Raw genomic sequence first — 15,688 nt, 5'->3', positions numbered from 1 at the left:
AAATTGAATTTATAATAATTAGTTTTCTAGAATTTGGATTCATTCTCAGGGTTGAGTTTACGTTTTAGATTCGTTTTTTTGTAGAATCTTTCTTCAATCGCTTTGGGTTGATTTTCGGTTTGATTTTATGTTCTTCTCATGTCGATTTGCCAAAACTAATGGTGATTTTTCGTCGCCAACGTTGTTTCATCATTGCCAAACTCCTACCATAGCGGGTTTTGTTCGTTTCTTTATTGTGGCTATGATTGTAGAGGAAGAGGTATTTTTGTAAAAAAAAAAATTGTTGGGCTGTATAATATTTATTAGACCAGTCCAATGTAATTATTGTAATATTAAAAAGGGATTTTTTTAAAAATATACGTAAAATATAAAATAATTACAAATATAACTTAACAAATCTCAATTATAATAATACCTTGTCACGTCACTGAAAAATACCTTAATTTTAAAATATTATGCCTGAAATAAAACTAATCCCGAAATTCTTTTTTTTTTTTTCTAATTTTCCTGCGTTTCTAAAGTAACCTTTTGGTTACTTATAATGTTGATAAGAAACCTAACTTTTTTCATAAAAAGTATCACTTTAATATTATATAATTTTAGATACATTTTAGTTACATCTAAAACTTATATATATACACTCTAATAATTAATTAATTATTTAGGTTATATTAATACATTTGAGTAACTTTTAAGTTTATTTTCGAAAATCATGAGTTGTCATCCAGTAAGCTACTATTTTAGTAAATTGTATTTTAAAAAAATAAACATCATAAATGTTTAAGTCACCCAGATTTTTTAAATGTAAATTAATATATGCAATTTAATTAGTTAAATAAAAAGTGAAGTTACAAATAATTTTTGAATCATTACTAATAAGACACATTTTTTGGGACCAATTAGTTATGATTTTGATAAGATACCAATTGGTTAATTTTGATAAAAATCATCAATTTTAAAATAAAAAGATGATAATTAAACCAAATATTCTATAATCAGATATGCATATACTCATATATTTCAAATAAACTTATTAGTTTATTTTTCGTATATTAGAACAACAATTCATTTTTTATTTCAAACACAATGTGTGCTATAAAATAACAAACTAATTAGTCTATTTTTTTTTCAAGTGTAGATATCAAATCTAGTTGTATACAAAGTATATGACTGTAACATGAATAACAATAAATGCACTTGTCAAATATTTGAATATGATGAAATGTCTTGCTCACATGAAATATTTTGCTCATAAGTTTATTTGACATATATGGCTATACTATGCCTATACTCATACATGTTTATTTTGGCATATTGAAATAAATTTTTATTCTTTGTTTACGTAGTAGCTTTTTCGTATAGCCTATACTATTGTATATGCTAATAAATTTATTAGTTTATATTGGCATATTGAAACAAATTTTTCTTTTTCTTTTTGTATATTGGATATAGCCTACCATTATATATGTCAATAAACTTACTAGTTTATATTTGTTGGAACAATATTTTTTTTTTCAATACAGAGTAAACTATAATTAAACATAATGACATACGTCAATAAACCTATTAGTATACTTCAGATAATATAACAAGTAATTATATATATGAAATAATTTTATTTAGTATACTTCATAGTAATATTCAAATAAAACAAAGTAATAATACACATTTCGTCACTCATATATTATATATATATGTATTCTGAATTTTAAAAATAAGATTTTTATTTGTTAATTAATAAAAATTGTTACTCATGTGTATTCATCTTAATAATGAGTTAGTTATTTTTAAGTTATATTATACTATTTTATTATTTCATATACATTTGAATAACTTTTAAGTTTATTTTCAAAATTAATGAGTAGGGCTGTAGTTAGTTATGATGTCGATAAATAAAAATATCTCATATATGTAACCTTCTATATTTTGAGTAGTCATTTTTAAAACTATATGTTCATTTTTATATTATATTATGTTTTTAAGATAAATTTACATTACTTTCATAGAAAATATAAATATATATATTTATTTTACTTTATCACAATAAAATAAAATAAGTCACATAGTTTATTAATAATTATTTTTCTTGGATAAGTTTATTAATAATCATTTGATTATATATTATTATACACACAAAAATAACACATTCTAGTTTTAAAAATAGCTAAGAAAATTGTGGATCATGATCTTTTTGCAAAATTATTAGACCTGGTGGAAGGTGAATGTGATGGGCTGACACTATCAAAAGGAAAAAAATAATTATTTTAAAAACGGTAAGATACAACGTCATATTTTTGATTTATAATAGATTCACCATATTTTTAAAATATAATTGCAATTTATGTAGTTAGGTGTAAATTTTCCTATTAAAAAACCACCTTGATATAAATAATTGTTATGATTGTTGAAGGTGAATAAAAGTCCTTAACTATTTATATAAATCATGATTGTTAGTACTATTATTTCTTCGTTGTTTTATGTTAATTTAATTTTCATGTTTGAAAACAAGATTTTTCAATGATTATTAATAATTCATGAATAATATATTAAATGATACTTTTTGTAAATTCAATCTGTATTTGTCATTATACTGTAGTAATTGGTAAATTTAATAAGAAAATAATTATTAAATTTGTTGTGACATACGACATACACCACGAGAAACATCTTTAGCCAGTGGCCACATTTTTCTTTTACAAATTCAAATCACATCAAAAATTGAATCCTTTTGATGTTTTTTCTAGTCTCAAAATCAAACAATACAATCAATTAGTCAATGACAGTTTACGTAATAATATCAAATTTTACGCCCTTGACGCAACCGTATATTTCCAATGTCAGTTAAGGGTTTCTTGGATGGCCCCTGATGGTCATTCTTCTCAGAAGGCTGCTGCTCAAGGAGTGCATTCTGAAGTAGCATTGTGCCATGGGAAGCAATCTCTGGTCCTGATGAGTCATCATTCAACTGAAGTGGCAATTTTACTCTATTAGAGCACTTCGAAGCTATGCAGCCACATGATGCCCCACAGCTCCCACCATTGCTCCGACATACACATTTGGATGTTTTGCACAAAGATTTCTTGCTACACGAGCAGCATGTGCTCGATTCATTCTTGTACCTTGCAGCTACACTTGGTATAGAATGTTCGGATTCTGATAAACTGGTGCCCTCCTCTGTGGACAGATTACTTGCAACGACTGTAGAGGAATGGCTTGACACACCCTAATCATATGAATCATTGAAGAAAAAGTGAATATACTTTAAATACTACTATTCCCCACTCCATGTTTGGAAAGAGTCTTAAAAATACACTAACCTGTGCCTTGTTGACTTGTTCTAGTTCTTCCTTTTGCAATCTTAATTCTCTAAACAAACCACTAATGCTAACTACTTCTTCCTTCAACTCATTTATGTCAAAACCCTTCTCCAAGGAAAGAGTTTCTCTCTCCTCTAGTTGGTACCTTTAGACAGCAGGCAAAAGGTTCAACTGAAAAGGCTGAATGCCAAAATATAGTACCAAGGAAAAGGACTCCAAAATGTTGCAGGAAGCACAGATAAGCTCACCTTAAATTCTCTTGCCTCAGTTCCTCAACTTCTTCCTTTAGCTTATCACTCTCCTCATCCATTCTAATAAAAACAACAAGAAAACTGGATTACTGATTTGATGTATGTGGCAGATAAACACGTTCCATTTGACGTTACTAAGAGAGAGTAGAAACAAACAGTCAAAAAAACTTACACTTCCATTTGACGTTCATATTCAGCACACAAAGCATGCAGTGTCGTTAGTTCAGAGTCATGCCCCAAGCTCTGAAATGATATTATGTTTTATTAATAAAGTTCTTAGACAGGAGAAAGAGTGAATTGGACTGATATCTTGAGAGAAATGTATTTCAAAATTGTACATCAATATCATTTATATGTTGCCAAATAAATAAATAACGTACACTAGTAGAGGACCACGTGTACTTGGCAAGAGAAATATTTGTCATACAATATGAACTCAAACGAGACATCTTAACATAAAGAGCTCTACTGAATATTGTACGAGCCTGAATCATTACTAAATTAGTAGATGTGACTAATGCCCAAAACGTTTCCAGTTTGATTTAATACCTGAATTCCTGCATTAGTCTCATTTCTGGTACCTACATCAGATTTAGCGAAGGGAGAATGTCAAACAACTGTTGATATGCCTATTCTGATTCACACGTGTGCATGCATGTATTAACAAGAGGAATTTAAGCAATATGCTTCTTACCAGCTTTTCTGCCTCTGTGTGACAAAGTTTGTCGAGATTCAAGCAGCTCTTTTAGCCGTTTGGTAGCCATGGAAGCTTCTATAGTCTTACGTTGCACAACCTATCATACAAGATCAAATATGAGAGGAAATGTCGTCCAGAGAATACATGGTGCCAAAAAAACCAAACTATTACTAGGTTCGTTAGAGTACAAGTACCATCTTTAATCTCCGGTTAGCATCTAAAAGCTTATTCATCTGAAACTGATTCCTTGTATACTCTCTCCTGAGCTGATAATGCAAGGAAAGAAAATTCCAAAAATTTAAATGCCTTTCCAAAATAACAATTTAAGATATAATAGAAAAATTACTTCTAGAAATACTACAAATAGAGGAAAAGCACAGCGAGTCACTAATGCAAATATCAAAATGTTAAAAGACGATACCCAAAAAAAAAACAATGGCCATTATCTAGCAATACCTGAAGAATTTCTTTTTCATGTGAGGTCTTGTTTAACCTTAACTGCAGAGACTCTACCTTCAGCTTACATTGCAGTTGAACCTAGATAGTCATAAAAATAAAGAAATTGCTGATCGTGACTAAAACACAATAATTCAACATGAGAATGTATCACTGAACTAAGTTTCACCTTTTGAGCCTTCAAATTCTGAATCTCAAATTGCGACCTTTTTGTTGCTTCATCGCCCTTTGGTCTTTGGACTGAGAATTGAGACTTAATTTCTAGCTTGTTCTTTAAATCCGCAACCTACACAAACCTTTTATAGTCATAAATCAAACAGTTTTATTCCCCAAACCAATAACACCAAGTATAACTAAATCAAACCTGATCTTGAAGGGTGGTCAACTTTTCAAGATAATCCTCTTTGACCTTCATAGCACTATCAGTAGAAATGGAAGGTACATTTGCAAGCTTGTACTTAAGCTCTTCAATCTCCTTCTGTTAAATAAACCCAAATCCAAAAGTTGCAAAAAATTTACAACAATTAGAAACAGTTCTAAGATGTGATGTCCTTTCTGAACATGTCAAACCAAGAACTAATTAACATTAAGGCTTGAAAAAAAAATCCAAAATTTTCAACTGAAATATACCGCATTGCTCTTTGAATCGAAACAAATATTTTTAACGCCAATACAACATTAACCCAAACTTAAAAAAATCTGAAAATTAGGTTTGCCAATTCTTCTTCTTTTTTTTTTATTCTCTTTTTGCAATAACTTTCAAGAATACAGGGAATGAAATCACATCTAATCGAGGGAAAAAAAAAATAGAAATAAATAAAAATTATACTAAAATTAGGTTTACCAAACCTAGTGAAAAGAAAACATCACTTCGTCCTTGTTCCTTTTTACTTGAACATTTTCTAACCAACCAAACACACTTCCAAAAGAAATTGAAAAAGAAAAAAAAAAAACCTGAAAGGAATTGTTCTGTTGTTCGAGCTCACGAACTCTGGTCTGACAATCTTGGTGATTATCAAGGGCAGTGGCGGGTTGCTTAGAGCCGCAACGTTTGATCTTCTTCATCATCTTCGGAGGATGTTGAGGGAACACGGTAACTTAGGGTGGGGGATTGGCGTTTGAGATCGGATCTGAAAGGACAACAACACCGGTTTTTCGCAGAGATGGGGTCCGGGGGACTATGGCTGCAGCTATAATATTGTTTCTTTCTTTTATGGTGTTGGTCTCATAAGTGGAGGGAACCCTCTTTTGTTCAATTTTGCCACGTCGGATCAAGTGAACGTTTAAATTTGAATTTTGTTCCAACTCCAACTTTTTTTTTTTTTTTGTCTTTTCCTTTTGAAATGAAACTACATTAATGCCCCTCGTTTTTATCAAATTTACACTAAAATTAATTGAAAACTTTGATGCTATATGCTTATGAATATGCCAATACTTACCACAAAAATTGTTGTGAAACAACAATTCTCCATCAAGAACAAAGAGATAGCTCTCTTTGGTTAGTAAGTCCTTGATAAAATTTATGATATCTTAGATTAAATGATGACTACTTTCTAATGGATGCTTTTGTGTAACAAACTTCCTGACAGTCATGGGTTCAAGATGTTGGACTACCTATTACAAAGGTCTTCTCAGATTTTTTGTTACTAGTTTTAACATTGGAGTCATCCTCTGAATATCAGAATGAGTTGGGGTTATCTTTTCTACTATACAAGTCTTGTTGTCTTGCTTTCCAGGAGTGTTTTCCATGTTAGTCGCAACGATAATGTTGTGGCACATGGATTGGCTAGGTGTGCCCTTAAGATCAACAGTGAGGTCTCGTGGATGGAAGATGCTTCTTCACGATTCCAATGAAGGCTTGTCTTTCTAACCTTCAGGAGTTTAATTTGAGCATAAAAGGAATCGGACAATAAGGTTATGCTCTCAACAGTAGGACCTTTACAGATAAATTATTATTATCTCGTCCTATTAGATTCTTTTACAGTTTTATTATTTAATTGTTTTAATACTTATATACTTTTTCTCTTGCAGTTTTGCTAGCGGGACAAAAACTCTACTTGAGGATTCTTTTCTGATATTAAAGTTTTATTGTCTAGCTTTTCAAGGGCATCTCTTTCTTATGTAAGTTGCAATGTTTAATGTTGCGACCCATGGATTAGTTTAGCTTGCCCTTAGGATAGACAATAAGCTTTTTTAGATGAAAGAATCTCTTCACTTTACCTTTTGGTATTTCTCTTCTCTAACGTATAATGGTTACCCTTAAAAAAAAAAACACTAACAAAATTAACAAAAAAATCAATGAGGCAATGACGGGAGAATTAATACTTGAAATATATAAAGAAAAATAACACCTAAATTGAGTAGATTGATCTATGAAACAATGAGTTTCATGATCAATACTATTGGAGCAAAGTGAAAGCTTTATTGATGAACTTTGATAACCAATGTAGAGAGAATTCAAGAACTCGAGCTCCCTAGACTAACCTAACTAGTTTACAAATCAATCTCACATGAGCGAAGCTATTTCAAGAATGGACGATTCCTTTAACATCCCTCCAAGGATCCTTAATATGTTTCTTGCTCAAATTCTCTCTTTCTCAATTCTCTCTGTTACAAATGAGTGAAAGTCTTAACTTGAAAAATATAAAGTGTTTGGCTATTTATAAGAGGATTGATAGGACAAAGAGTAACTAACATAGTTAGTTAGTTAGTTTGGTTGCTGATGTGGCAAAGTTCGTGTCCAATAAGCCTTAATTATAACAATTTCCACCTTAACTAAGGCACTATAATGAGTGCATATCAGCTCCAAATATGACTCATAGGTTGTGACTCAATTTTCTGTTGGGTTTTATGCCCTAAATAAAACTCATTTCAATATAATCAGATTTACTTATTAATATAGATCAGAAATAACATTTAATGTTGCATGGTTCACATGATTTATTTCATGATTATATGTACATAATGTATAAATTCATATGAAACCCTTTTCACATACTTGATCCTGTTTATTGTGCTGTCATCACATTGGAAAGTAAACATGACTATGTGAATAAAGTTTCCTAGATTTATCAGACACAGGGTTTTACTGATATGATAATCTACAACAAGAGTTTACTTGTATTTGGAGAAATACTATGTTCTTTCCAGAACATTGGTTAAAGTAAAGCTCAGGTTGGATGCATGGAGTATCCATCGGAAGGGACCGATATTGAACTTTGACTTAGATTTAATTAAACTTACCGTAAAATCTATTCAAGTCAATATCGCCAAGTTGATCCTAGATCAAATGATCTTAATCCTGTTATGATTAGGCTCAATCTTGAAAGGCTATTCGTGTTCCTTTGAATTGTTAGTTAAGCCTACTTTTAGGTCAGGGTGATACATACTTTTTGGGAACACGGTAGTGCAATTGAGTGGGAGCGCTAGCATAAACATGGAATGTATAGCTTCTACCTGGCGAATAGTAAGCAAAGGATGATCTCCTTCGAGCTTGACCAAACGAAAATAAATGGTGGAGATCTCATTTCACATAAGCTGAAATATCATTTATACGAGGTCAAGTGTTTTAAGGATAAAATACATAGTAGGGTGTTACGGTAATTTAATCCCTTTACTGTGTAGATCATTCATATAGAGGATCATTGATCACATTAGGATTATAACAATGGATAACTAATGATGTGTCTATATGGTGGAACATATAGAGCATTCTATATACTGAGAGTGCAATTCTAAGTTCTATGCGTGGATTCAACGAAGAATTAATAAGTTAGTGAATTTTAGTGCTAAATTCTTGATCTACTTATTGGAAGCTCGGTTATATAGACCCATGGTCCCCCCACTAGTTGAGATAATATTGTTTGTAAGACTCATGTAATTGGTTTTGATTAATCAATTATAATTCACGAATTAGACTATGTCTATTTGTGAAATTTTCACTAAGTAAGGGCGAAATTGTAAAGAAAGAGTTAATAGGGGCATATTTGTTAATTATGATACTTTGTATGGTTCAATTAATAAATATGATAAATGACAATATTATTTAATAATTATTTGTAGTTATTAAATAGTTAGAATTGGCATTTAAATGATTGAATTAGGAAATTGGCATTTTTGAGAAAATCAGATACAAAAGGTGTTAAAATTGCAAAATTGCAAAAAGCAAGGCCCAGTCCACTAAAGCCATGGCCGGCCACCTTTATAGGTATTTTAAGTTGATTTTTTCATTATTTTAATGCCATATAATTCAAATCTAACCCTAGTGGAATGCTATAAATAGATAGTGAAGGCTTCAGGAAAATAAGACTTTTTCCTGACACTTTCTGAATCAGAAAAACTGAGCCTTCTCTCTCCCTATCTTTAGCTACCACTTCTTCTTTCTTCTTCCTTTGAATTTCGAAATCCTTAGTGATTAGAGTAGTGCCCACACACATCAAGTGATACCTCAATCATAGTGAGGAAGATCGTGAAGAAAGATCATCAGCAAAGGAGATTCAGCATCAAGGATTCAGAGAAAGAGATCCAGGTTCAGATATTGATAATGCTCTGCTACAGAAAGGAATCAAGGGCTAGATATCTGAACGGAAGGAGTCATATTATTCCGCTGCACCCAATGTAAGGTTTCCTAAACTTTATATGTGTTTAATTTATCGTTTTAGAAAGTTCTTATTTAGGATGTTAATAAACATACTTGTGAGTAGATCTAAGATCCTGGTAAAATAATTTCCAACATTTTCTTCAATGTTGAGCAAGCCTATGTAGTGCCTAAACTTGCCTTGAGTCACACATTTAGTAAGCATGTCTACAGGGTTGTAGTATGTGCTTATCTTCCTCACTTGAACATACTTGCTAGTGATAATGTCCTTAATGAAGTGCAGTCTTATGTCTATATTTTTTGACCTCTCATGATGCATGTGATTCTTCATGAGATGAAGAGCACTTTGATTGTCACAATGTACAGCTATGTCATTAGAGTTTAGACCCAGCTCACTAGTGAACCCTTCAACCATAGTGCCTCTTTAATTGCTTCAGTTGCAGCATGTATTCTGCTTCTGTTGAAGATAAAGCGACCACCTTTTGCAGTGTTGATTTCCAACTGACACAGCCACCTAAACCTGTGAACACAAAGCCAGTGAGTGACCTTCTTGTGTTAATGCACCATGCATAATCTGAGTTTACACAGCCAGTGATAACTTTTTTAGTGAATGACTCTTTTCCAAACATCATTCCCATGTTTAGAGTGCCCTTGATGTACCTTAGTACCCATTTGAGGGTTGTCTAGTGTTGTTGTCCAGGGTTTGCCAAATACTTGCTCACCATGCTCATTGCATACCTAATGTCAGGTCTGGAGCATACCATAGCATACATCAAGTTGTCAACCACACTAGCATAGGGTATGGCATCTATTTCAGACATTTCCTTCTCTATTTTGGGTGATTGGTCTTTTAAAAGTCTGAAGTGATGAGCTAGGGGTGTTGAAATAGGTTTGGCATGCAGCATACCAAACTTGTTTAGTACTTTCTCAAGGTATCCCTTCTGAGATAGAAAGATGGTACAAGTTCGGGTTCTCTTGATATCAATGCCTAGGATCTTCTTGGAAGATCCTAGATCTTTCATGTCAAACTCTGCACTGAGTTTTTCTTTAAGTTTGTCTATCTCATATCTATTTTTCCAATTAATAACATATCATCTATATACAACTATATATATATATATATGTTTATTAAAGTAAACACAAGGGTCATACATGCTTTGGCAATATCCAAAAGTCTTCATGAACTCATCAAATCTTAAGTTCCATTGCTAATAGCCTGTTTCAGTCCACAGAGTAATTTGACCAACAGACACACTTGGTTGGGGTTCCCATTGTCAAACCCCTCTGGTTAAGTCATTTGAATCTTCTCATCTAGCTTTCCATGTAGAAAGGTTGTCCTAACATCCATTTGATCAATCTCAAGGTCATATTTGGTAGCCTTTGCCATTATTACTCCAATGGATGTTTGCTTAACGATCTGTGAAATCAGTGTCTTCCTTTTGTGTAAAGCCCTTGGCAACAAGCCAAACTTTATATTTGACCTTTCCCTTGCATTTTTCATCTTCTTTATGCCTGAATAGCCATTTGCAGCCTACGAGCTTTTGACCTTCTGGTTTTTTAACCACAATCCATGTCTTATTCTTCTTGAGGAACATAATCTCATCATCAATGGCTTTGTTCCATTACTTGATGTCCTTACATGTGATTACTTCTTGGAAAGTGGAAAGTACTAAGTTATCTAGTTCTCATGCTATAGCAAGAGCAAATGTTGTGAAATCAGTGAAACCAAATATGGCAGGTGCTTTGTGAACCCTTTTTTCTCTGTCTCTAGTGAGCTGATAGACATCAACTTCAGTACCAGTTTCCACATCCAAAGGTTCTTCAACTTGAACCTAGTCTGTAATACCCTAGAATTAAGAGAATGGATTAGCAAAGCCTAACTAGTTAAATGTGTATTGTTGTGGGATTATATTATTATATAATCTATTATATGAGAATTAATATGAAATATGACATTTTAAGACCCCTCTGGTTAGCCAGGGGCATTTTAGTAATTTTGACCCGAGAATGGTAAAATAATGAAATTAATATATTTACGTGCTTATGGAACTATATTATTATATAGTATGCCTGTGTTGTCTTTTTCAGATGTGTTCTGACAGGTTGGCGCGGTATAGTCACAACCGGGTATTTCGGGCCGAATTGGGATCGGGGCCAAAATACAATTATGGGATTATTTATTGGCATTATAATTATATGTGAATAATCTGAATTTTTATTTGAGAAGATTTATGTTGTAAATGACCATTTTGCCCTTGTATTGGTGCTTATGTGTGTTATGGCCCTAAGGGCATTATGGTAAATTGGCTTATTTATGTTAATGGTAGTAAATGGGATTATTTGCAAATTAAAGGATTCATTTTCTGGTTTTTCCACCTCAAACCCGATTCCCCCTCTCTTGACCTCTTTCTCTCAAAACCTATTTCAAAATTGGTGAGTTTTGGTGAGAAATTGCTTGATGTGAAGCTTGATAGTTGTGGATCTTGGTTCTTTGTTTTGAGATTGAATTTGCGATAACTTTTCATAGCCTTAATTTGTAATTTGTAGCTGTAGTAGAAATTGAAAATTATGTTTTTCTAAGCTTTGAATATTCTTGATTTCATGAGTGATAATGGTGCTAGATGTTGGAAATTTTGTTGTGTGAACTTGCTCATGTGGGGACTTTCACATCTCTCATTGTTGGTGTTTTTCTAGGGCTGTTGTTAGAGATTAAATTGGATCTTTGGCTCTAATTTTAGTTGCTGGTTTTTGGTGTATCTAGTTGCAAGTTCTATGTTCTTGAGTTTGAGTTATAGATGGGTTTGCTCAAGTTGGAGCTTTGAATGTTATGTTGTTTAAATCTGAAATTGTGAGTTGTTTCTGCTGGATTTAAGCATGAGAATTATGTATTTTAATGCCTACCTTTGTACTTGTTAGCTTATGCAAGATTAATTTGAGTTCTGTGTTGATTTGGGTTGATTTGAAGGTGATTTTGGAGCTGAAATTTGAAGTTTTTGCTAGATTTTCTGGGTTTTGAACCCAGGTGCCGCGGCATGGCTTTTGCATGTCGCAGCTCGCCCTTTTTGTTCTAGGCAGATCCTAATACAAACTTTGAATAGTCATAACTTTGTGATCCAGACTCCATTTTGGGAGTTCTTTATACCGTTAAAAAGCTCGTTTCGAGCTCTATGTGAATATTTGTGATTTGCATGCCAAGTATATATCTTATGGATGTGGAATCAGGGGTTAACCCTATTTGTGTAAATCCCAGAATTGTGACTAGGATTACCGGCACTTGGTCAGGAGCACCCGGAGATTTGGAATCTCCACTATTGCGGGACATCAAGTAAGACAGTAGTTAGCACATAGAGTTATGCACGGTGACGCTTATATTGGAAATGATATATGTGAGTAATTAGTAACCGGGATTAGGGTTATTACCCTAACATGAGCGGTTTAATAGCCTAAGGTTATTACCCTAGTGATATATACACGGTGTTGGATGTTATGCCATGATAAATATGTTGGAATAAAGGATTATGTGTCTAAGACATAATTAAGCTAGACTCAGTAAACTAGTATCTTGAGTTTAATTTTTAATGCGGTCTAGGGTTATTACCCTAGAATATTATAAAGGTAAGAAAGCAATGATGTATGGTTATATTGCTAATTAAGTGAAGGCATAAGTTAGGGTTAATACCCTCAATAAGTGTTATTTCGAGCATGCCGTAATATGTTGTAGGAATTATTATTTAGTATGTAAATTAGGGTTATTACCCTAAGATTCTATATGCTTTGGTATTTATTGAATGCACGCATATATGTCAAGAGTTATGTGCATAAGACATAACTGGGTTATACTTAGTATATTACTAAGATAAACCACTGAAAGAACTGTTGGAATTTATTTTACCAGGATCTTAGATCTACTCACAAGTATGTTGATTAACACCCTAAATATGAACTTTCTAAAATGATGAAATAAACACATATAAAGTTTAGGAAACCAAACATTGGGTGCAGCGGAATAATATGACTCCTTCCGTTCAGATATCTAGCCCTTGATTCCTTTCTGTAGCAGAGCATTATCAATATCTGAACCTGGATCTCTTTCTCTGAATCTTTGATGTTGAAACCTCCTTCTTGCTGAAAGTCTTTCTTCACGATCTTCCTCACTATGATTGAGGTATCACTTGCTGTGTGTGGGCACTACTCATACACTAAGAATTTCAAAATTTGAGAAGAAGAAAGAGAGAGTGGGTTCGGCCAAAGATAGGGAGAGAGAGAGGCTCAGTTTTTTCTGAATCAGAAGTGTCAGAAGAAAAGTGTAATTTTCCTGAAGCCTTCACTATCTATTTATAGCATTCCACTAGGGTTAGGTTTGAATTATTTGGCATTAAAATAATGAAAATATCAGAGGGAAAAACCCTACAAAAGTGGTCGGCCATGCAAGGTGGATTTGGGCCTCACTTTTTGCAATTTTGCAGTTTTATCAATTCTGCATCTGATTTTCTCAAAAACGCCAATTTTCTAATTCAACCATTTAAATGTCAATTCTAACTATTTAATAACTATAAATAATTATTAAATAATATTGTCATTTATCATATTTATTAATTGAACCATACAAAGTATCATAATTAATAAATATGCCCCTATAAACTCTTTCTTTACAATTTCGCCCTTACTTAGTGAAAAATTCACAAATAGACATAGTATAATTTGAGAATTATAATTGATTAATCAAAACCAATTACATGAGTCTTACAAGCAATATTATCTCAACTAGTGCGGGGACCATGGGTCTATATAACCGAGCTTCCAATAAGTAGATCAAGAATTTAGCACTAAAATTCACTAACTTATTAATTCTTCGTTGAATCCACGCATAGAACTTAGAATTGCACTCTCAGTATATAGAATGCTCTATATGTTCCACCATATAGACACATATAGAGCATATAACAATGGATAACTAATGATGTGTCTATATGGTGGAACATATAGAGCATTCTATATACTGAGAGTGCAATTCTAAGTCCTATGCGTGGATTCAACGAAGAATTAATAAGTTAGTGAATTTTAGTGCTAAATTCTTGATCTACTTATTGGAAGCTCAGTTATATAGACCCATGGTCCCCGCACTAGTTGAGATAATATTGCTTGTAAGACTCATGTAATTGGTTTTGATTAATCAATTATAATTCTCAAATTAGACTATGTCTATTTGTGAAATTTTCACTAAGTAAGGGCGAAATTGTAAAGAAAGAGTTTTAGGGGCATATTTGTTAATTATGATACTTTGTATGGTTCAATTAATAAATATGATAAATGACAATATTATTTAATAATTATTTATAGTTATTAAATAGTTAGAATTGGCATTTAAATGCTTGAATTAGAAAATTGGCGTTTTTGAGAATATCAGATGCAGAAAAGATAAAACTGCAAAATTGCAAAAAGTGAGGCCCAAATCCACTGTGTAGGGCCGGCCACTTTTGTAGTTTTTCCCTCTGATATTTTCATTATTTTAATGCCAAATAATTCAAACCTAACCCTAGTGGAATGCTATAAATAGATAGTGAAGGCTTCAGGAAAATTACACACTTTTCTTCTGACACTTCTGATTCAGAAAAACCTGAGCCTTCTCTCTCCCTATCTTTGGCCGAACCCACTCTCTCTCTCTTCCTCATTGAGATTTCGAAATTCTTAGTGTATGAGTAGTGCCCACACACAGCAAGTGATACCTCAATCATAGTGAGAAAGATCGTGAAGAAAGACTTTCAGCAAGAAGGAGTTTCAGCACCAAAGATTCAGAGAAAGAGATCCAGGTTCAGATATTGATAATGCTCTGCTACACAAAGGAATCAAGGGCTAGATATCTGAACGGAAGGAGTCATTTAATTCCGCTGCACCCAATGTAAGGTTTCCTAAACTTTATATGTGTTTACTTTATCGTTTTAGAAAAGTTCATATTTAGGGTGTTAATCAACATACTTGTGAGTAGATCTAAGATCCTGGTAAAATAATTTCCAACACAAAGTTCAATATCGGTCCCTTCCGATGCATACTCCATGCATCCAACCTGAGCTTTACTTTAACCAATGCTCTGGAAAGAACATAGCACTTCTCCAAATGCAAGTAAACTCTGTTGTAGATTATCATATCAGTAAAACCCTATGTCTGATAAATCTAGGAAACTTTATTCACATAGTCATGTTTACTTTCCAATGTGTTGACGACACAATAAACAGGATCAAGTATGTGAAAAGGGTTTCAGATGAATTTATACATTATATACATATAATCATGAAATAAATCATGTTAACCATGCAACATTAAATGTTATTTCTGATCTATATGAATAAGTAAATCTGATTATATTGAAATG

General features: G+C 32.6%; 1 protein-coding gene across 1 annotated transcript; it reads right to left on the bottom strand.

Moving 5' to 3' along the window:
* Positions 1-2,599: 2,599 nt before the first annotated feature.
* On the bottom strand, positions 2,600-6,170 carry LOC115714593 (kinesin-like protein KIN-4C). The gene is made up of 11 exons (XM_030643341.2): positions 5,676-6,170; positions 5,086-5,199; positions 4,891-5,007; positions 4,722-4,802; positions 4,460-4,531; positions 4,263-4,362; positions 4,118-4,149; positions 3,741-3,811; positions 3,566-3,628; positions 3,318-3,462; positions 2,600-3,223 (listed from the first exon to the last, which is right to left on the bottom strand). Exons 1-11 carry the CDS (start codon positions 5,787-5,789, stop codon positions 2,798-2,800), a joined length of 1,335 nt encoding a protein of 444 aa, XP_030499201.2. The 5' UTR covers positions 5,790-6,170; the 3' UTR covers positions 2,600-2,797.
* Positions 6,171-15,688: the final 9,518 nt, after the last annotated feature.

This window comes from Cannabis sativa, chromosome X (genome assembly GCF_029168945.1).
Source record: "Cannabis sativa cultivar Pink pepper isolate KNU-18-1 chromosome X, ASM2916894v1, whole genome shotgun sequence".
NCBI classification, from domain to species: domain Eukaryota; kingdom Viridiplantae; phylum Streptophyta; class Magnoliopsida; order Rosales; family Cannabaceae; genus Cannabis; species Cannabis sativa.
This window is presented reverse-complemented; position numbering and strand designations above follow the sequence as displayed.